The 22,695-nt window shown below is 47.5% G+C and overlaps 2 protein-coding genes across 8 annotated transcripts in view; both read left to right on the top strand.

Annotated features, from left to right (window-relative positions):
• LOC124046315 (consortin-like) overlaps positions 1 to 16,442 on the top strand; it is a 29,801-nt gene extending 13,359 nt beyond the window's left edge. For 2 of the 7 annotated variants that reach the window (XM_046366550.1, XM_046366551.1), the window contains exons 7-12: positions 813 to 915; positions 1,714 to 1,735; positions 1,894 to 1,957; positions 9,062 to 9,795; positions 15,492 to 15,645; positions 16,233 to 16,442. In XM_046366550.1, the coding sequence (XP_046222506.1) occupies positions 813 to 915; positions 1,714 to 1,735; positions 1,894 to 1,957; positions 9,062 to 9,795; positions 15,492 to 15,645; positions 16,233 to 16,441 (1,286 nt within the window). In that variant the 3' untranslated portion in view covers position 16,442. Of the gene's footprint in view, positions 1 to 812; positions 916 to 1,713; positions 1,736 to 1,893; positions 1,958 to 9,061; positions 9,796 to 10,537; positions 11,064 to 15,491; positions 15,646 to 16,232 lie in introns of those variants that run through there. The other 5 variants (XM_046366555.1, XM_046366553.1, XM_046366554.1 and 2 more) reach the window with 5 other exon arrangements.
• A 4,764-nt stretch (positions 16,443 to 21,206) lies between these two features.
• The window catches only part of smyd3 (SET and MYND domain containing 3), a 207,828-nt gene continuing 206,339 nt past the window's right edge, over positions 21,207 to 22,695 (top strand). The window contains exon 1 of the mRNA XM_046366549.1: positions 21,207 to 21,473. Within this exon, the coding sequence (XP_046222505.1) occupies positions 21,313 to 21,473 (161 nt within the window). The 5' untranslated portion in view covers positions 21,207 to 21,312. The remainder of the gene's footprint in view (positions 21,474 to 22,695) is intronic.

Genomic DNA, 22,695 nt, shown 5'->3' with positions numbered 1-22,695 from the left:
CTCGCTGTCTCTCTCTCGCTCTCTCTCTCTCGCTCTCTCTCTCTCGCTCTCTCTCTCTCTCTCGCTCTGTCTCCCTCTCTCGCTCTGTCTCTCTCTCGCTCTGTCTCTCTCTCGCTCTGTCTCTCTCGCGCTCTGTCTCTCTCGCGCTCTGTCTCTCTCGCGCTCTGTCTCTCTCGCGCTCTGTCTCTCTCGCTCTCTGTCTCTCTCGCTCTCTGTCTCTCTCGCTCTCTCTCTCGCTCTCTCTCGCTCTCTCTCTCGCTCTGTCTCTCTCTCGCTCTCGCTCTGTGTCTCGCTCTCTCTCTCTCTCTCGCTCTGTCTCTCTCTCTCTCTCTCTCTCGCTCTCTCTCTCTCGCTCTCTCTCGCTCGCTCTCTCTCTCACTCTGTCTCTCTCGCTCTGTCTCTCTCGCTCTTTCTCTTTCGCTCTCTCTCTCATTTCGCTCTCTCTCTCTCGCTCTGACTCTCTCTCTCTCTCTCGCTCTCTCGCTCTGTCTCTCGCTCTCTCGCTCTCTCTCTCGCTCTGTCTCTCTCGCTCTCTCTCTCTCTCTCTCGCTGTCTCTCTCTCGCTCTGTCTCTCTCGCTCTCTCTCTCTCTCTCTCTCTCGCTCTCTCTCTCGCTCTCTCGCTCTGTCTGTCTCTCTCGCTCTCTCTCTCTCTCGCTCTGTCTGTCTCTCTCTCGCTATCTCTGTTCAGCCATCAGAAGTCTCATTATGCATCCCACCCTTTCTCGCTCCCCTCTCTCTCGCTCCCCTCTCTCTCTGGGTGTGTTTGTGCCGTGTCGTGCGTCTCTCTTCCTCGACCCTTCTGCTGTTCTAGAGAGGCGATGCAGGGCAGACGGTCGGGGGGAGAGGAATAGTGACACTGACCTGACTCCACAGCAGCTGGACATACTCACACACATCTGCACGACACACCAACGGTGAGGCTGCACCTGTGTGTCCGTGTGAGCGCATGCGTGTGTGTGTGTGTGTGTGTGTCTGTGAAGTGGGTGTTTTAGATCTGGTCCTTTACAGCTCAGCACAGGAAAAGGTTGCAGTTTAACAAGGAAAGACCGCCTTTTTAACTAATTTTCTAATTAATGGGAAACCTTGAGAAGCTGTGCAGTGATGTACATTGACACACCTGTGCTCGCTCCGAGGTGGTGTGTGTGTGTGTGTGTGTGTGTGTGTGTGTGTGTGTGTGTGTGTGTGTGTGTGTGTGTGTGTGTGTGTGTGTGTGTGTGTGTGTGTGTGTGTGTGTGTGTGTGTGTGTGTGTGTGTACACACAAATCAAATCAATTGTATTTGTCACATGCACATGGTTAGCAGATGTTAATGCGAGTGTAGCGAAATGCTTGTGCTTCTAGTTCCGACAATGCAGTAATAACCAACAAGTAATCTACAGCAGATGGTTTAAACATATGGCCCTTTGCTGGTGCTGCACTTTCAGTAATTTGAGCTACAGCGGTGCTAGAGTTTCAGACACACACACACACGGCACACACACATGCTGAAATAGCTAGGGAAATGTGCGGTGCTAATATTAGATTCCCTGGGAGAGAGCAGGGCCACCTATCTTAGCCTTAGCTAGGCAGAGACCTTCCTTCAATCACGGAGGACGAAAGTGACAGCACTAACTGCCTCTGCACCCCCTCCATCTCTCTTTCTCTCTTTCTCTCTCTCTTTCTCTCTTTCTCTCTCTCTCTCTCTCTCTCTCTCTCTCTCTCTCTCTCTCTCAGACCCAGTCCTGGAGAAGAGAAGGTAAGAGATGCTCTGTGCTCTATTGACATGATGACATTGTAGAGACCCTCTCTCTGTCTAGCATTACACAGTATTCAGAACTTTGCTCAGCTAGTTTGAATGGTAATTTGTTGATGCTGTATTCACTCTGCTCTCCCCTCTGTTTGTGCGTGTGTGAGACTGTGGACTCTGTGCTGGAGAGACCTGTTGGTGGTGAGGACAGACTGCCTGCATGCCGCTCAGGTAAGTGTGTGTGTGGTTGAGGATGCAGGAGTTTATCAGTGCAGGATTACTGTATGTCTGTCGCTCTGCAATGTTTTGAGACGTGAGCCGGTCTGCCTAGTGCTTCCGGAGACAGGCAGCTGACCTGTCAATTATTAAAGAGGACATTTAGAACTCTTCCCCTCCTCTGCTCTCTCTGCTCTCTCTATCTCTCTCTCTCTTTCTATCTTTCTCTTGCTCTCGCTCTCTCTCTCTCTAGCTCGCTCCCTCTCTCTAGCTCGCTCTCTCTCTCTCTAGCTCGCTCTCTCTCTAGCTCGCTCTCTCTCTCTCTCTCTAGCTCGCTCTCTCTCTCTCTCTCTAGCTCGCTCTCTCTCTCTCTAGCTCGCTCTCTCTCTCTCTCTCTCTCTCTCTCTCTAGCTCGCTCTCTCTCTCTCTCTCTCTCTGTCTCTCTCTCTCTCTAGCTCGCTCTCTCTCTCTCTCTAGCTCGCTCTCTCTCTCTCTCTAGCTCGCTCTCTCTCTCTCTAGCTCGCTCTCTCTCTCTCTAGCTCGCTCTCTCTCTCTCTCTAGCTCGCTCTCTCTCTCTCTCTAGCTCGCTCTCACTCTCTCTCTCTCTCTCTCTCTCTCTCTCTCTCTCTCTCTCTCTCTCTCTCTCTCTCTCTCTAGCTCGCTCTCTCTCTAGCTCGCTCTCTCTCTAGCTCGCTCTCTCTCTAGCTCGCTCTCTCTCTAGCTCGCTCTCTCGCTCGCTCTCTTTAGCTCGCTCTCTTGCTCGCTCTCTCTAGCTCACTCTCTTGCTCCCTCTCTTGCTCTCTCTAGCTCGCTCGCTCTCTCTCGCTCCCTCTCTTTCACTCCCTCTCTTTCACTCCCTCTCTTTCACTCTCTCTCTTTCACTCTCTCTTTTCACTCTCTTTCTCTCTCTTTCTCTCTCTTTCACTCTCTTTCTCTCTCTTTCTCTCTCTTTTTCTCTCTCTCTTTTTCTCTCTCTCTTTTTCTCTCTCTCTTTCTCTCTCTCTTTCTCTCTCTCTTTCTCTTTCTCTCTCTCTTTCTCTCTCTCTTTCTCTCTCTCTCTCTTTCTCTCTCTCTTTCTCTCTCTCTTTCTCTTGCTCTCTCCCCTTCCCCCACCCTGTTACCTGGAAACACCTTAGATACATTCCATCACGTTGTGTGTGGTAGGAGAGGTCCCCTGGTCTTGGACTTGGGTTATTGATGAACTGAAGCAGAGCTCCGGGGAGCCAAGGGTGTGTGTTACCTAACTGTATACACACACACACACACACACACACACACACACACACACACACACACACACACACACACACACACACACACACACACACACACACACACACACACACACACACACACACACACACACACACACACACACACACACACACACACACACACGTAGTCCAAGTTGCCTGTGCAAAAAGACACAGGGCACTGTATTTCACTTTCACAACCGAGGCGTGACTACACACACACTGAGATGACAGTATGTTAAGTTAGGGCACTCTCAGTGTCAGTGTTCCGGAGGTGTGAGGAGAGTTTAACTCTGTTTCTGAGAGGAGAGTTTAACTCTGTTTCTGAGAGGAGAGTTTAACTCTGTTTCTGAGAGGAGAGTTTAACTCTGTTCCTGAGAGGAGAGTATAACTCTGTCTCTGAGAGGAGAGTATAACTCTGTCTCTGAGAGGAGAGTATAACTCCGTCTCTGAGAAGAGAGTATAACTCTGTCTCTGCGAGGAGAGTATGTCTCTGCGAGGAGAGTATGTCTCTGAGAGGAGAGTATGTCTCTGTCTCAGAGGAGAGTATAACTCTGTCTCTGAGAGGAGAGTATAACTCTGTCTCTGAGAGGAGAGTATAACTCTGTCTCTGAGAGGAGAGTATAACTCTGTCTCTGAGAGCAGAGTATAACTCTGTCTCTGAGAGCAGAGCTCTGTCTCTGAGAGGAGAGTATAACTCTGTCTCTGAGAGGAGAGTATAACTCTGTCTCTGAGAGGAGAGTATAACTCTGTCTCTGAGAGGAGAGTATAACTCTGTCTCTGAGAGGAGAGTATAACTCTGTCTCTGAGAGCAGAGTATAACTCTGTCTCTGAGAGCAGAGTATAACTCTGTCTCTGTGAGGAGAGTATAACTCTGTCTCTGTGAGGAGAGTATAACTCTGTCTCTGTGAGGAGAGTATAACTCTGTCTCTGTGAGGAGAGTATAACTCTGTCTCTGCGGGGAGAGTATGTCTCTGTGAGGAGAGTATAACTCTGTCTCTGTGAGGAGAGTATAACTCTGTCTCTGAGAGGAGAGTATAACTCTGTCTCTGCGAGGAGAGTATGTCTCTGTGAGGAGAGTATAACTCTGTCTCTGCGAGGAGAGTATGTCTCTGAGAGGAGAGTATAACTCTGTCTCTGAGAGGAGAGTATAACTCTGTCTCTGAGAGGAGAGTATGTCTCTGAGAGGAGAGTATAACTCTGTCTCTGAGAGGAGAGTATAACTCTGTCTCTGAGAGGAGAGTATAACTCTGTCTCTGAGAGGAGAGTATAACTCTGTCTCTGCGAGGAGAGTATAACTCTGTCTCTGAGAGGAGAGTATAACTCTGTCTCTGAGAGGAGAGTATAACTCTGTCTCTGAGAGGAGAGTATAACTCTGTCTCTGCGAGGAGAGTATAACTCTGTCTCTGCGAGGAGAGTATAACTCTGTCTCTGCGAGGAGAGTATAACTCTGTCTCTGAGAGGAGAGTATGTCTCTGCGAGGAGAGTATAACTCTGTCTCTGAGAGGAGAGTATAACTCTGTCTCTGCGAGGAGAGTATAACTCTGTCTCTGAGAGGAGAGTATAACTCTGTCTCTGAGAGGAGAGTATAACTCTGTCTCTGCGAGGAGAGTATGTCTCTGAGAGGAGAGTATAACTCTGTCTCTGAGAGGAGGTATGTTGAGAGGAGAGTATTCTGTCTCTGAGAGGAGGTATGTCTCTGAGAGGAGAGTATAACTCTGTCTCTGAGAGGAGAGTATGTCTCTGAGAGGAGAGTATAACTCTGTCTCTGAGAGGAGAGTATAACTCTGTCTCTGTGAGGAGAGTATGTCTCTGCGAGGAGAGTATAACTCTGTCTCTGAGAGGAGAGTATAACTCTGTCTCTGAGAGGAGAGTATAACTCTGTCTCTGCGAGGAGAGTATGTCTCTGAGAGGAGAGTATAACTCTGTCTCTGAGAGGAGAGTATAACTCTGTCTCTGAGAGGAGAGTATGTCTCTGAGAGGAGAGTATAACTCTGTCTCTGAGAGGAGAGTATGTCTCTGAGAGGAGAGTATAACTCTGTCTCTGAGAGGAGAGTATGTCTCTGAGAGGAGAGTATAACTCTGTCTCTGAGAGGAGAGTATAACTCTGTCTCTGTGAGGAGAGTATGTCTCTGCGAGGAGAGTATAACTCTGTCTCTGAGAGGAGAGTATGTCTCTGAGAGGAGAGTATAACTCTGTCTCTGCGAGGAGAGTATGTCTCTGATAGGAGAGTATAACTCTGTCTCTGAGAGGAGAGTATAACTCTGTCTCTGAGAGGAGAGTATAACTCTGTCTCTGCGAGGAGAGTATAACTCTGTCTCTGAGAGGAGAGTATAACTCTGTCTCTGCGAGGAGAGTATAACTCTGTCTCTGCCCCAGAGTATAACTCTGTCTCTGAGAGGAGAGTATAACTCTGTCTCTGCGAGGAGAGTATAACTCTGTCTCTGTGAGGAGAGTATGTCTCTGCAGGAGAGTATAACTCTGTCTCTGTGAGGAGAGTATTTGAACATATAACTTGTCTCTGAGAGGAGAGTATAACTCTGTCTCTGAGAGGAGAGTATAACTCTGTCTCTGAGAGGAGAGTTTAACTCTGTCTCTGAGAGAGAGTATAACTCTGTCTCTGAGAGGAGAGTATGTCTCTGAGAGGAGAGTATAACTCTGTCTCTGCGAGGAGAGTATAACTCTGTCTCTGAGAGGAGAGTATAACTCTGTCTCTGAGAGGAGAGTATAACTCTGTCTCTGAGAGGAGAGTATAACTCTGTCTCTGCGAGGAGAGTATAACTCTGTCTCTGATGGAGTATAACTCTGTCTCTGAGAGGAGAGTATAACTCTGTCTCTGAGAGGAGAGTATAACTCTGTCTCTGAGAGGAGAGTTAACTCTGTCTCTGCCTTATAACTTGTCTCTGAGAGGAGTATAACTCTGTCTCTGAGAGGAGAGTATAACTCTGTCTCTGCGAGGAGAGTATAACTCTGTCTCTGAGAGGAGAGTATAACTCTGTCTCTGAGAGGAGAGTATAACTCTGTCTCTGAGAGGAGGTATAACTCTGTCTCTGAGAGGAGAGTATAACTCTGTCTCTGCTAGAGTATAACTCTGTCTCTGCGAGGAGAGTATAACTCTGTCTCTGCGAGGAGAGTATAACTCTGTCTCTGAGAGGAGAGTATGTCTCTGCGAGGAGAGTATAACTCTGTCTCTGAGAGGAGAGTATAACTCTGTTTGCGGGTTTTAGTATAACTCTGTCTCTGAGAGGAGAGTATAACTCTGTCTCTGAGAGGAGAGTATAACTCTGTCTCTGCGAGGAGAGTATGTCTCTGAGAGGAGAGTATAACTCTGTCTCTGAGAGGAGAGTATGTCTCTGAGAGGAGAGTATAACTCTGTCTCTGAGAGGAGAGTATGTCTCTGAGAGGAGAGTATAACTCTGTCTCTGAGAGGAGAGTATGTCTCTGAGAGGAGAGTATAACTCTGTCTCTGAGAGGAGAGTATAACTCTGTCTCTGTGAGGAGAGTATGTCTCTGCGAGGAGAGTATAACTCTGTCTCTGAGAGGAGAGTATAACTCTGTCTCTGAGAGGAGAGTATAACTCTGTCTCTGCGAGGAGAGTATGTCTCTGAGAGGAGAGTATAACTCTGTCTCTGAGAGGAGAGTATAACTCTGTCTCTGTTGTCTCTGAGAGGAGAGTATAACTCTGTCTCTGAGAGGAGAGTATGTCTCTGAGAGGAGAGTATAACTCTGTCTCTGAGAGGAGAGTATGTCTCTGAGAGGAGAGTATAACTCTGTCTCTGTGAGGAGAGTATGTCTCTGCGAGGAGAGTATAACTCTGTCTCTGAGAGGAGAGTATGTCTCTGAGAGGAGAGTATAACTCTGTCTCTGAGAGGAGAGTATAACTCTGTCTCTGAGAGGAGAGTATGTCTCTGAGAGGAGAGTATAACTCTGTCTCTGAGAGGAGAGTATGTCTCTGAGAGGAGAGTATAACTCTGTCTCTGAGAGGAGAGTATGTCTCTGAGAGGAGAGTATAACTCTGTCTCTGTGAGGAGAGTATGTCTCTGCGAGGAGAGTATAACTCTGTCTCTGAGAGGAGAGTATGTCTCTGAGAGGAGAGTATAACTCTGTCTCTGCGAGGAGAGTATGTCTCTGATAGGAGAGTATAACTCTGTCTCTGAGAGGAGAGTATAACTCTGTCTCTGAGAGGAGAGTATAACTCTGTCTCTGCGAGGAGAGTATAACTCTGTCTCTGTGAGGAGAGTATGTCTCTGCGAGGAGAGTATAACTCTGTCTCTGATAGGAGAGTATAACTCTGTCTCTGATAGGAGAGTATAACTCTGTCTCTGAGAGGAGAGTATAACTCTGTCTCTGAGAGGAGAGTATAACTCTGTCTCTGCGAGGAGAGTATAACTCTGTCTCTGAGAGGAGAGTATAACTCTGTCTCTGCGAGGAGAGTATAACTCTGTCTCTGTGAGGAGAGTATGTCTCTGCGAGGAGAGTATAACTCTGTCTCTGTGAGGAGAGTATGGCTCTGCGAGGAGAGTATAACTCTGTCTCTGAGAGGAGAGTATAACTCTGTCTCTGAGAGGAGAGTATAACTCTGTCTCTGAGAGGAGAGTTTAACTCTGTCTCTGAGAGGAGAGTATAACTCTGTCTCTGAGAGGAGAGTATGTCTCTGAGAGGAGAGTATAACTCTGTCTCTGAGAGGAGAGTATAACTCTGTCTCTGAGAGGAGAGTATAACTCTGTCTCTGAGAGGAGAGTATAACTCTGTCTCTGAGAGGAGAGTATAACTCTGTCTCTGCGAGGAGAGTATAACTCTGTCTCTGCGAGGAGAGTATAACTCTGTCTCTGAGAGGAGAGTATAACTCTGTCTCTGAGAGGAGAGTATAACTCTGTCTCTGAGAGGAGAGTATAACTCTGTCTCTGCGAGGAGAGTATAACTCTGTCTCTGCGAGGAGAGTATAACTCTGTCTCTGCGAGGAGAGTATAACTCTGTCTCTGAGAGGAGAGTATAACTCTGTCTCTGAGAGGAGAGTATAACTCTGTCTCTGCGAGGAGAGTATGTCTCTGAGAGGAGAGTATAACTCTGTCTCTGAGAGGAGAGTATAACTCTGTCTCTGAGAGGAGAGTATGTCTCTGAGAGGAGAGTATAACTCTGTCTCTGAGAGGAGAGTATAACTCTGTATGTCTCTGAGAGGAGAGTATAACTCTGTCTCTGAGAGGAGAGTATAACTCTGTCTCTGAGAGGAGAGTATAACTCTGTCTCTGAGAGGAGAGTATAACTCTGTCTCCCCTGTTAAATGACACTTATCTGATAAATAATCTCACATTGAATAAATATTTGGACCCGAGGGACACCTTGTCCTCAGTCTGTTTCCGTTTGTGTTTAACAGTGATGCGTGTGTGTGCTTGTGTCTCTGTAGTGGATGAGAGAGTAGACAGGATATGTGTTCCGGGGACATCAAGTTCCCTATAAAACAGCAGCTAAAGGGTAAAGAGGAGAGTGTTGTGAATAATTGAGTTAGGAGGTGTTTTTGAGGATATTGAGGAACAGTGATTCCCTCTTTTTAATGTAGATTAGACAGTGGACTCTGCTGGAGACCAGTGTTACTGGGAGGTTGTTGATGCCTACAGGACTCTAAAGGGAGTGCCTGGGTAGAGAAGTTAAAGGGTTGTGGGGAGGGGGCTGGGGGGTGTCAAGGGCTGTTGTAGCATTTCTTCCCTTTGAATGTCTCTCTCTCTCTCTCTCTCTCTCTCTCTCTCTCTCTCTCTCTCTCTCTCTCTCTCTCTCTCTCTCTCTCTCTCTCTCTCTCTGTGTCTTTGTCTTCCTCCCTATGTGTCTCTGTCTTCCTCTCTCTCTGTGTCTCTGTCTCTTGCTCTCCTAGTTCGGTTATTTGAGTGTTTGTTGGGGATGGAGGAGGACCAGAGAGGAACAGACTCCACCCTCTCCCAGAGCATCAACCCAATTAAATCAGCCGGAGCCCTGAAGGACAGCCTCAGCTCCAATGACTGTGCAGCTCTGGGTGTGGCACAGGACTGCAGAGACTCCCAGGGGATTGGGAGGGCTGAATTCACAGACTCTCAGAGCGAGGGAACAGGTCAGCAGAGGGAGAGTGAGATGGAACACACCACTCAGGAGGGTTGCACTACGCCGGACCGCCCTACGGATGGGGAAATGAGCCAACTCAAGCATGAGGAGCAGCAGGGAGGAGAGGAAAAACAGGAGGAGGTGGAAGAGGCAGAGGAGGCCTTGGCATTAGAGGAAGAGGAGAAAGAGGAGAAGAGAGATGGTGTTGATTGTTTAAAAGCTCCTCTAGAGGAGATCTCAGCCTTAGCAGTGAAGGAGCAGCTCACACTGGAGGAGGCCCAGCTGCGCGAGGAGGCCCAGCTGCGCGAGGAGGCCCAGCTGCGCGAGGAGGCCCAGCTGCGCGAGGAGGCCCAGCTGCGCGAGGAGGCCCAGCTGCGCGAGGAGGCCCAGCTGCGCGAGGAGGCCCAGCTGCGCGAGGAGGCCCAGCTGCGCGAGGAGGCCTATGATATGTTTGGAGTGGACATGGTGGAGACTATCAGAGACCGGGTGGCTTCTCTGGACGACCTGGCCAAACGCATTACAGTGGAGGAGGTGAGTGGGAGAGAATGTGTGTGGACTGAAGTTTTATGACACACACATAAACACATGTTGACACTTACAGAGAGATGTATTGCACAGTTTTGGTACATATTGCAGTTCGGTGCATATTGCAGTCACAGTTCGGTTTCGGTATAGCTGGAAAATGAAATGCCATTCAGAATGTTCAGCATTCACAATGTTCCTTGCATTGCCTGTTGTGACTGGATATTTATGTTGGCCTTTCAAGTTTCTACTCTGATGCTGCGATTGTAACCATGTGGGAGGTTGGAATTTACCAGTTGTGAAGTCATAAATACCAGTTGGATACATTTATGTGATTTCAATTGTTGAGAAACACTGATTAGCTAATGGCCAACCAGCTGTCAACCTTGTAAACACGTTCTAGAGTTCAAAAATCACTTTAATATATGGCTTATTATAAGTACTGTTCTGTTACATTTAACTGATGAAAGTGCTGCTATAGAAACCATTTTCTTCGTAGGTGACCTCAGTAATCAACATCAGTTTCCTACTAGTAATTACCAGTTTAAGGGGCCGTTCGAGTGGATCTCTCCCAGTCGTATGTGGTAAATTCACACTTCTCACTTGGTTACGAACGCACCATGAGTGTGTCAATGGCACGGGACATCTCTCACTCTGGGGAAATGTGATGGGCAGTCACTGTTAAGTAAGCGCAACACAAGGTGCATTGGCCAATTAATTGAAAACTTCTGCTTTTGTTTTGCTTATATAGAGCGGGTTCGACCCGTTTCCTGAAATGGGTGGAAGAGGGAAGTTCCTAACGTGGCTCAAGCACTTTCACAAAGTGCTGAAACACCCTGTTCTCAACCACAGAGAATGGGGCGCATATCGGGAGCTATAAGCATACCCTGATTGGGAGTCCCGTAGGGCGGTGCACAATTGGCCCAGCGGCGTCCGGGTTTGGCCCGGGGTAGGCCGTCACTGTAAATAGGAATTTTTTCTTAAGTGACTTGCCTAGTTAAAAAAAGAATTATAAACCAAAAACTATAAACAAATTAGGGCTGTCCCCATATGTAGATATATCCTGTGTTTGAATCAAATCAACCATATGTAGATATACCCTGTGTTTGAATCAAATCAACCATATGTAGATATACCCTGTGTTTGAATCAAATCAACCATATGTAGATATACCCTGTGTTTGAATCAAATCAACCATATGTAGATATACCCTGTGTTTGAATCAAATCAACCATATGTAGATATACCCTGTGTTTGAATCAAATCAACCATATGTAGATATAATCCAACTGTGTTTGTTTGAATCAAATCAACCATATGTAGATATACCCTGTGTTTGAATCAAATCAACCATATGTAGATATACCCTGTGTTTGAATCAAATCAACCATATGTAGATATACCCTGTGTTTGAATCAAATCAACCATATGTAGATATACCCTGTGTTTGAATCAAATCAACCATATGTAGATATACCCTGTGTTTGAATCAAATCAACCATATGTAGATATACCCTGTGTTTGAATCAAATCAACCATATGTAGATATACCCTGTGTTTGAATCAAATCAACCATATGTAGATATACCCTGTGTTTGAATCAAATCAACCATATGTAGGCTACTTTGTCTGATGCTTTAAGCCCTGAAATAAAACTGAAGACACACAAATGACCAAATAGGGAGCCAGAGATCAATATAACCAGAAGAGTCAAGCCTGCTTCCACCCCTTCCCGATGCCGACTGCTGCTGGCCTTTGCAGATTCTGACACCTTATGATTTTCACATGCACATTTTCAAGAAAACAGTTTAATTAAGACAAACAGAAATAGTATTGGATCCCCAAATGGGCACATACATTTCCAAGCCTACATTTCCAAGCCTACATTCACAAGCCTACATTTACAAGCCTACTTTTACAAGCCTACATTTACAAGCCTACATTTATAAGCCTACTTTTACAAGCCAACATTTACAAGCTTACATTCACAAGCCTACATTTCCAAGCCTACATTTACAAGCCAACATTTACAAGCCTACATTTACAAGCCAACATTTACAAGCCTACTTTTACAAGCGTACATTTACAAGCCTACATTTCCAAGCCTACATTTCCAAGCCAACATTTCCAAGCCTACATTTACAAGCCTACATTTACAAGCCTACATTTACAAGCCTACATTTCCAAGCCTACATTTCCAAGCCTACATTTATAAGCTTACATTTACAAGCCAACATTTACAAGCCTAAATTTATAAGCCTACATTTATAAGCCTACATTTACAAGCCTACATTTGTGTAAGCGTCAGTAATTAGCAAGCAGACAATGTTAGGTCATAATTAGCCCTTGGATGCCAAATATGGAGCTGGGTGTGTGTGTGTGGGGAGAGAGAGGTGTGCGCATTTTAGTGTCGGTGTGTAATGGATTGCGTATGTTTCTGGCGAGGGAGAGGAACGAGGCCGTCGTTGAGTCACACTGAGGGTAAGGAGGGGTGGGGTGCATGCGATTCACAAGGCTACATCGTCGAGTCACACTGAGGGTAAGGAGGGGGTGGGTGCATGCGATTCACAAGGCTACGTCGTCGAGTCACACTGAGGGTAAGGAGGGGTGGGTGCATGCGATGCACAAGGCTCCGTCGTTGAGTCACACTGAGGGTAAGGAGGGGTGGGGTGCATGCGATTCACAAGGCTACGTCGTCGAGTCACACTGAGGGTAAGGAGGGGTGGGGTGCATGCGATTCACAAGGCTACGTCGTCGAGTCACACTGAGGGTAAGGAGGGGTGGGTGCATGCGATTCACAAGGCTACATCGTCGAGTCACACTGAGGGTAAGGAGGGGTGGGGTGCACGTGATGCACAAGGCTCCGTCGTCGAGTCACACTGAGGGTAAGGAGGGGTGGGGTGCATGCGATTCACAAGGCTACGTCGTCGAGTCACACTGAGGGTAAGGAGGGGTGGGTGCATGTGATTCACAAGGCTACATCGTCGAGTCACACTGAGGGTAAGGAGGGGTGGGTGCATGCGATTCACAAGGCTACATCGTCGAGTCACACTGAGGGTAAGGAGGGGGTGGGTGCACGCGATGCACAAGGCTCCGTCGTCGAGTCACACTGAGGGTAAGGAGGGGGTGGCTGCACGCAATTCACAAGGCTACTTTGGCCATTTAAACCTCTTTGGCGATGCAGTGGCCGTATTGGAATGGGATGCCCACCAGTCAGGTCTGGGCCACTATGACTAACGACTGAAGAGCTCTGTACATAATGGTTTAGGTGAGAGTAGAGTTGATCTCTGAACAGCTACAATAATAACCTCATTAAAACTGGAGGGGCTTTTCATCGTTCTCTTCTTCTCTCTCTCATATTTATATGCCATTTAGCAGACGCTTTTATCCAAAACGACTTACGGTCATGCGCGCATACATTTTTACGTATGGGTGGTCCCAGGAATTGAACCCACAACCTTGGCGGTGCAAGCGGCATGCTCTCTCTCCCAACCCCTCCTCCTCCTGTTCCCACTCTCCTCCATCTTCCTCCCGGGGAAGGACTGCCCGTTCCATGATCTCGCCATCACGGTTGACAACTCCATTGTGTCCTCCTCCCAGAGCGCTAAGAACCTTGGTGTGATCCTGGACAACACCCTGTCGTTCTCAACCAACATCAAGGCGGTGGCCCGTTCCTGTAGGTTCATGCTCTACAACATCCGCAGAGTACGACCCTGCCTCACACAGGAAGCGGCGCAGGTCCTAATCCAGGCACTTGTCATCTCCCGTCTGGATTACTGCAACTCGCTGTTGGCTGGGCTCCCTGCCTGTGCCATTAAACCCCTTCAACTCATCCAGAACGCCGCAGCCCGTCTGGTGTTCAACCTTCCCAAGTTCTCTCACGTCACCCCGCTCCTCCGTTCTCTCCACTGGCTTCCAGTTGAAGCTCGCATCCGCTACAAGACCATGGTGCTTGCCTACGGAGCTGTGAGGGGAACGGCACCTCAGTACCTCCAGGCTCTGATCAGGCCCTACACCCAAACAAGGGCACTGCGTTCATCCACCTCTGGCCTGCTCGCCTCCCTACCACTGAGGAAGTACAGCTCCCGCTCAGCCCAGTCAAAACTGTTCGCTGCTCTGGCCCCCCAATGGTGGAACAAACTCCCTCACGACGCCAGGACAGCGGAGTCAATCACCACCTTCCGGAAACACCTGAAACCCCACCTCTTTAAGGAATACCTAGGATATGATAAGTAATCCTTCTCACCACCCCCCCCCCCTTTAAGATTTAGATGCACTATTGTAAAGTGACTGTTCCACTGGATGTCATAAGGTGAATGCACCAATTTGTAAGTCGCTCTGGATAAGAGCGTCTGCTAAATGACTTAAATGTAAATGTAAATGTTTTCACCTCTCTCCCTCTCTCTTCTGTCAGGCCTGACAAGAGTGTGACTGAAGGGTGAAACCGATCAAGCGAATGTTGTGAACCTGAGCCTCTCTAGCTGATTGTTCAGAAAGGAGGTGATGTCACCAGGTGACGTCACTGGATGAGATGATATGATGGCGTCAGCCGATGTCACTTGATAAGATGACACCAGCGGTCACCAGCACCTAAGACATAGGGCGTGGTCAAGCGGATCTACTTTGTCTAGTCGGTGACCATCGTTGGTAATCTGCCCTTCAAAGTGTGTTGCGTTATGGGGATAACAATTGTCTGACTTGCGCGTACACGTCGACTGCGTGAACTTTACCCGAACCATGAGATCAAAGGTCATGCAGTTTTTTTGATGAAGTCGCCTTCAAGTCGCTGTAGTTGTTTCTCAATTCTAAAGCTACAAATGAAAGTGATATGAGACCTCTCTCTCCAACCAGTTAATTCTAAAGCTACAAATGAAAGTGATATGAGACCTCTCTCTCCAACCAGTTAATTCTAAAGCTACAAATGAAAGTGATATGAGACCTCTCTCTCCAACCAGTTCATTGTTCACACTTAATGTTTTCAGTTTGTGAGTGTGTGATATAGGGGTATAGAAAATTGTATTTCTACATTTATTCAGAAAATATTTTATGAACAATAGCAGCTATGTTGACACTGCCATGTTGATCTGAGACTGACTGTTGGAAAACCACTACAGAGTCCGATTTTCGGCAGTCACATATGCGCCTCCGTCGACTTCACTCACCGACTTTCGTCTGCAGTCGGCTTCGTCTGCAGTCGGCTTCGTCTGCAGTCGGCTTCGTCTGCAGTCGGCTTCGTCTGCAGTCGGCTTCGTCTGCAGTCGGCTTCGTCTGCAGTCGGCTTCGTCTGCAGTCGGCTTCGTCTGCAGTCGGCTTCGTCTGCAGTCGGCTTTGTCTGCAGTCTGCTTCGTTTGCAGTCGGCTTCGTCTGCAGTCGGCTTACAACTCAAACACCCAGTTTCTCAGAGGTTTGATGTTGACATGAGAGGGCAGTGTACGCTGACACCTAGTGGGGATACTATGTCTATTAGTGTGTGTGTGTGTGTGTGTGTGTGTGTGTGTGTGTGTGTGTGTGTGTGTGTGTGTGTGTGTGTGTGTGTGTGTGTGTGTGTGTGTGTGTGTGTGTGTGTGTGTGTGTGTGTGTGTGTGTGTGCTGTATGTGTGTGTATTGATATATATGTAATGTGTATGTGTCTATTGTGTACAGTATGTGCATGTTAATCAGTTGACCTGGCCCTGACCTTTTGACCATGTCCTGCTGACCTCCAGATGACCCCTGTCCCTGGCCTTGTGTCCATCCTAAAGAGGAGGAGTGTGTGTGTGGAGGATGTGTGTGTGGCTCCCTTCTCGGCCCCACTCAAACACAAACACCCTGCTAAACGCAGGGTCCGCTTCAAAGTACCTGACGATGGCTTTGACCATGGTAAGTGTGTGTGTGTGTGTGTGTGTGTGTGTGTGTGTGTGTGTGTGTGTGTGTGTGTGTGTGTGTGTGTGTGTGTGTGTGTGTGTGTGTGTGTGTGTGTGTGTGTGTGTGTGTGTGTGTGTGTGTGTGAGTATATGTATACCCAACAATCGTTATGATCAATTGCATGTGTATGTTTGTGCACATACAGTATTATACTGCTATGTGTGTCTGTGAATTCTTACCATGTCACCCTCTGTCCTCTCCCTTCTTCCCTCTGTCCTCTCCCTTCTTCCCTCTGTCCTCTCCCTTCTTCCATCTGTCCTCTCTCCCTTCTTCCATCTGTCCTCTCCCTTCTTCCATCTGTCCTCTCCCTTCTTCCCTCTGTCCTCTCCCTTCTTCCCTCTGTCCTCTCCCTTCTTCCATCTGTCCTCTCCCTTCTTCCCTCTGTCCTCTCCCTTCTTCCCTCTGTCCTCTCCCTTCTTCCCTCTGTCCTCTCCCTTCTTCCCTCTGTCCTCTCCCTTTCCCTCTGTCCTCTCCCTTCTCCAGACAAACAGTTCAATGAAGGTCAGATAAAATAGAATAAATCTTCCTTTTCCCTCCTGCAGACGAGGTGGGCGGAGACTCCTGCCTGCTCCTCTTCCTGCTTTGCCTGGTCACCGTGGTGATCAGCCTGGGAGGCACCGCCCTCTACTGTGCCCTGGGCGACGCCCAGTCCACTGTCTGCACCGACTTCTCCCGTAACGCTGACTTCTACCTCGCACAGCTCCATCGTGGGATGGATCAACTCCAAAACTGGCTAACCCCCGCGTCTTAGCTGACCCCCAAGAGGAGAGGAGAAGAGAGGGGGAGGAGAAGAGAAATAGGGAGAGGAAAGGAAAGGAGAGGGGGAGAAGAAGGGGACAGGAGGAGGAAAACTCCCTCGTTTTGCAGAGTGGATACTCGCCTCTCTTTATGTCTTGCCCTGTTTTAATCTCTCTCTCTCTCTCTCTCTCTCTCTCTCTCTCTCTCTCTCTCTCTCTCTCTCTCTCTCTCTCTCTCTCTCTCTCTCTCTCTCTCTCCGTCAGTCTTTCTGTCTTTACTGGCTGGCCAGTTAGTGTGTTTGTGTGGCGGGAGAGAGTGATTGAACGATGTGTTTGTCTGTGTGGTACTGGTAGGCTGCATCCACACTAAAAGTTCCCTAAGAGCTGCCCAGTAGAACTAGTAGGACTGACCTAGGACCTGTAGTATACTGGACCACCCATAGACGTCAAATGTACACTACTGGACGTGGACTGACTCGAAGTCAGCCCAGAGGAATGGATAATATTCATTACCACTGACCTTGAACCTGCTCACTACTACATGGACCTGTCCTCTGGGTCCTTCAGGCATGGACAGAACTGCTCACCTGCGCAGACAGGAAGTGCTTGTGTAGCCATTTCAGAAACCGGCACAGCTCTTTGTTTACTGCCGCCATTTTTAATCTCATCTACACCTCAAAAATATGAACAATTCTGCTGTGGTCAGAAACATTAAATAATGTCTTTAAAATAATCTTCTAATAATGAATGTTTTGTTGTAATGAAACAGATTTGACTTTCCTTTATGTTCCTCACTATTGAGTATTTTTATGTTGTAGGTAGGTGTTTCTTTGGCCTGAGGATAGAAGTTTCCCCGAATCACAGATCTAAGATCATATCTTAACCGCATCCTCAACCAGGAGGGGGATGAAATATCTGACCCTGTATCAGTGGATAGGGGAATCTGCTACCCCTTCTGTTTATTGGGTTGTTTTGCGATTACAGATACAGATTTCAGCCTGATTGTAGCGTTGGCCCCTTGATGACCCTTAGTGTGTGTCAGACAGAGATATATGCAACACGGACAAGAAAGCAATACATGTCTATAATCCTGTGCGTTAAAGAATGTTATTTTATTTATTTCGTTCTTAAAAAAAAAAAAAAAAGTAAACCCTTTTCCTCCCCAATTTCATGGTTTCCAATTGGGAGTTACAGTCTTGTTTCATCGCTGCAACTCGCATAAGAACTCGGGAGAGGCGAAGGCCGAGAGTCCTCTGAAACACAATCCAACCAACCCGGATGCCAGCCGCACCAATGTGTCGGAGGAAACACAGTGCACCTGCCGACTGTGTCAGCGTGCACTACACCCGGCCTGCCACTGGAGTCGCTAGTGAGCGATGGGACAAGGACATCCCTGCCGACTGTGTCAGCGTGCACTACACCCGGCCTGCCACTGGAGTCGCTAGTGAGCGATGGGACAAGGACATCCCTGCCGACTGTGTCATCGTGCACTACACCCGGCCTGCCACTGGAGTCGCTAGTGAGCGATGGGACAAGGACATCCCTGCCGACTGTGTCAGCGTGCACTACACCCGGCCTGCCACTGGAGTCGCTAGTGTGCGATGGGACAAGGACATCCCTGCCGACTGTGTCAGCGTGCACTACACCCGGCCTGCCACTGGAGTCGCTAGTGTGCGATGGGACAAGGACATCCCTGCCGACTGTGTCAGCGTGCACTACACCCGGACTGCCACTGGAGTCGCTAGTGAGCGATGGGACAAGGACATCCCTGCCGACTGTGTCAGCGTGCACTACACCCGGCCTGCCACTGGAGTCGCTAGTGTGCGATGGGACAAGGACATCCCTGCCGACTGTGTCAGCGTGCACTACACCCGGCCTGCCACGGGAGTCGCTAGTGCGCGATGGGACAAGGACATCCCTGCCGGCCAAACCCTCCCCTAACCCGGACGACGCTGAGGCAATTGTGCGCCGGCTGCGACAGAGCCTGGACTCGAACCCAGAATCTCTAGAGGCACAGCTAGCACTGCAGTGTCTTAGACCACTGCACCACCAGGCTCAGGCATGTCTATATATTTATCTTTATTGTCAAATAATTATGGGCATCTCATGGGATTGTTATGATCAGTCTTACTACAGTTCATTACCTCCTGCGATCAATGGACTCAATTGATTTTTTTTTACATGTACATTTTTTATTTGTGCTTTTTTTCTTCTTTCTTGGACTTCTAGTCTATTTAATCAATGAGCTGGTACATTTTTTTGTGACAGTTGGTGGAAATGCACAAAGTCAGCGTGTCCTAGTTTCGTTAGGAAAAGTTCTGTAGACGTGGATGATTTGATGGCGCAGGCTGGGCAATGACTCTCAGGTTACATCCCAAATGTCAAGTGCCTTCCTCTCCTTGTCTACTCTCCTTCCACTCTCCCTCTTCTCACCTACTCTCCTTCCTCTCCTCGTCTACTCTCCTCCCTCTCCTCGTCTACTCTCCTCCCTCTCCTCGTCTACTCTCCTCTCTCCTCATCTACTCCCTCTCATAGTCTACTCTCCTCCCTCTCCTCGTCTACTCTCCGTCCTCTCCTCGTCTACTCTCCTCTCTCTCATCGTCTACTCTCCTCCCTCTCCTCGTCTACTCTCCTCTCTCCTCGTCTACTCCCTCTCCTCGTCTACTCTCCTCCCTCCTCGTCTACTCCCTCTCCTCGTCTACTCTCCTCCCTCTTCTCGTCTACTCTCCTCGTCTACTCCCTCTCCTCGTCTACTCTCCTCCCTCTTCTCGTCTACTCTCCTCGTCTACTCCCTCTCCTCGTCTACTCTCCTCCCACTCCTAGTCTACTCTCCTCTCTCGTCTACTCCCTCTCCTCGTCTACTCTCCTCCCTCCTCGTCTACTCCTTCTCCTCGTCTACTCTCCTCCCTCTCCTCGTCTACTCCCTCTCCTCGTCTACTCTCCTCCCTCCTCGTCTACTCCCTCTCCTCGTCTACTCTCCTCCCTCCTCGTCTACTCCCTCTCCTCGTCTACTCTCCTCCCTCCTCGTCTACTCCCTCTCCTCGTCTACTCTCCTCCCTCCTCGTCTACTCCCTCTCCTCGTCTACTCTCCTCCCTCTCCTCGTCTACTCTCCTCCCTCTCCTCGTCTACTCCCTCTCCTCGTCTACTCTCCTCCCTCCTCGTCTACTCCCTCTCCTCGTCTACTCTCCTCCCTCCTCGTCTACTCCCTCTCCTCGTCTACTCTCCTCCCTCCTTGTCTACTCCCTCTCCTCGTCTACTCTCCTCGCTCCTCGTCTACTCCCTCTCCTCGTCTACTCTCCTCCCTCTCCTCGTCTACTCCCTCTCCTCGTCTACTCTCCTCCCTCCTCGTCTACTCCCTCTCCTCGTCTACTCTCCTCCCTCTCCTCGTCTACTCTCCTCCCTCTCCTCGTCTACTCTCCTCCCTCCTCGTCTACTCCCTCTCCTCGTCTACTCTCCTCCCTCTCCTCGTCTACTCTCCTCCCTCTCCTCGTCTACTCTCCTCCCACTCCCCGTTGACCCTCCTCCCTCACCTCGTTTACTCTGATCTGAAAACACAAGACCGGTGAAACCAACAGCAAAATATAATCATATTCAGATCTGTTGTAAAATGCACAATAAACTGTAGATTCATTAATTAGCTTGGAAGAATGCCAGGAGATTGACTTTAGTCTCTTGTACTTTCATAAGTGTGCAGATGGAGTGGAGACAAGGTCAGGAAGCCACTGTAGACTATTGAGATGCAGCCTTGTTTTAATTCATAGGTGTGTAGATGGAGTGGAGACGAGGACAGGAAGCCACTGTAGACTATTGAGATGCAGCCTTGTTTTAATTCATAGGTGTGTAGATGGAGTGGAGACGAGGACAGGAAGCCACTGTAGACTATTGAGATGCAGCCTTGTTTTAATTCATAGGTGTGTAGATGGAGTGGAGACGAGGACAGGAAGCCACTGTAGACTATTGAGATGCAGCCTTGTTTTAATTCATAGGTGTGTAGATGGAGTGGAGACGAGGACAGGAAGCCACTGTAGACTATTGAGATGCAGCCTTGTTTTAATTTTATTTTCACTCATCCTCTGGCTGGTTCAGATGACTATCTTACTTTTGGAATCTGAAGTATTTATATATCTGCACAATGTAGGGGGAGAGAAAACAAACGATCAAATCTAATCTTTATGTGCATGTCTTTTTCTGTTGTTTCTCTAGTTTTGGCTTGTTGTGGGTATTGTAGATTCATGTTTTCATGTTTGTCATCGTGGTTTAGATCTGTCTTTACAGTCTGGAGGGATTACTGTGTGGTGGGTACTTTTAAACACCTGTTTCTCTCTGAAAATAATAAACCTTATTGTGGGGACTGGTCTGACAATTGTATACTGTTATAAAGTTCAATTAAGTTAGTCATACAGCTGTAAAGTTGTTATTACGTTTGTAAGTTGTTAATAATTCACAATAGTCTGATAAACCCAGTTACAAAAGCCAGAGACCAAATACAAAACACTTCTTTCTGAACGACACTATTTTAGGGGACTGCCACTAGAGGCAGCCTTGAACAGCTGCGCCGCAGTTGCGCAGACAATACACGTTTTAGGCGAAACCAAGTTAATATTTGATTTCGCAATTATTGGTGTTCTCAGTTTGGTGAAAGTGACACGATAAATGTGTGTATGTTATATGTGTATGTATATATATATATGTGTATGTATTTGTTTTCCATTTCCAGTCAAACAGGCGAAAACACCCAGCTTCTAAGCAGACCGGAACTATGACCATTTTTCAATGGTAAACGGCATGAGTAAAGACATCTTAATTTATCCACCATCTTTGGTCTGACGGCCATTTGCGGATGTAAACACGATTTCCCCAGTTCCACATGCGTGCGAGATCGGGATGGCGTCAAAGTTCGAACGTTTTGCCTCTGCAGGGAAAGGGAATGGTTTACGAGCAACACACGAAATACACACAGGTGAACTCCTGTATACGGCGGAACCTCTAGCATACTGCGTGTCCAACGCGTGCGCCAAATACTTCTGTCACAGCTGCTTCTCACGGTAAGAGCTGTTGACCTTTTTCGTTCTGACTTGACACTTATCTAAAGTAAGTTTTTGCGTCTTACCCAATAGGATTTGTGGAGGGTAAACTGACCCTCTACCTGTGCCTACGTACAATGTCGTAGTTATTGCGTTCTGGACCCTTGTTGGTCGGGTTGTTGTCAGATACTGCTATATTACTAACATAGCTAAATGCCTTTTTACAGCTCACCAACACAGCCATAAACGGCTCTTATTATTAATTTCCAACGAAACGGAGTGTAGGATCACCTACAACAGTACAAAAACGTTAATACACGTGAGCTTTGCTGATGTACTCAAACTGGACGCTAGATGGAAGTGTTGCTTTTCCATTTTCTTCAGCTCTAGACAATCTTTGTGTATCGGAATCTATTGTAGCAGTAGGCTATGAGATTTACAGGTGATCGAGTTAATTATGTATGATAAGGGACTAGTTATCACTCATCTCAGAGAGCACACTGTTCAGTTCCATAAAGATCTTCACTAAGAACCCAATTGTAAATGATATATTTTTAATAGAGACATTGGCCAACTGGGTAATTTGCTAATTGCAATGTTTGCATATCAACCCATACGTAGAATGTATGCACACATGACTGTAAGTCGCTTTGGATAAAAGCGTCTGCTAAATGGCATATATTATTATTATTATATTAATCCTAGGCCTGAATCCTCATACAGTGCCTTCAGAGTATTCACACCCCTTGACCTTTTCCACATGTTGTTGTTACAAAGTGGGATTAAAATAGATTTGATATTTTTTGTCAACGATCTACACAATATTATGTCAAAGTGGAAAATTAAACACTAATATATCTTAATTAGATAATTATTCAACCCCCTGAGTAAAACACATTTGGCAGTGATTACAGCTGTGAGTCTTTCTGGGTAAGTCTCTGAGAGCTTTGCACACCTGGATTGTATAATATTTGCACATTATTCTTCAAGCGCTGTCAAATTGGTTGTTGATCATTGCCAGACAACCACTTTCAGGTCTTGCCATATATTTTCAAGACAATTTAAGTCAAAACTGTAACTAGAGCACTCAGGAACATTCAGTGTCATCTTGGTAAGCAACTCCGGTGTATATTTGGCTTTGTGTTTTAGGTTATTGTCCTGTTGAAAGGTGAATTTGTCTCCCAGTATCTGTTGGGAAAGAAGACTGAACCAAGTTGTGTTGGTTTTGCCCCAAACATAACAC

This window comes from Oncorhynchus gorbuscha, linkage group LG10 (assembly GCF_021184085.1).
Source record: "Oncorhynchus gorbuscha isolate QuinsamMale2020 ecotype Even-year linkage group LG10, OgorEven_v1.0, whole genome shotgun sequence".
NCBI classification, from domain to species: domain Eukaryota; kingdom Metazoa; phylum Chordata; class Actinopteri; order Salmoniformes; family Salmonidae; genus Oncorhynchus; species Oncorhynchus gorbuscha.
The sequence above is the reverse complement of the archived record's forward strand: the minus strand, read 5'-3'. Positions and strand labels throughout refer to the sequence as shown.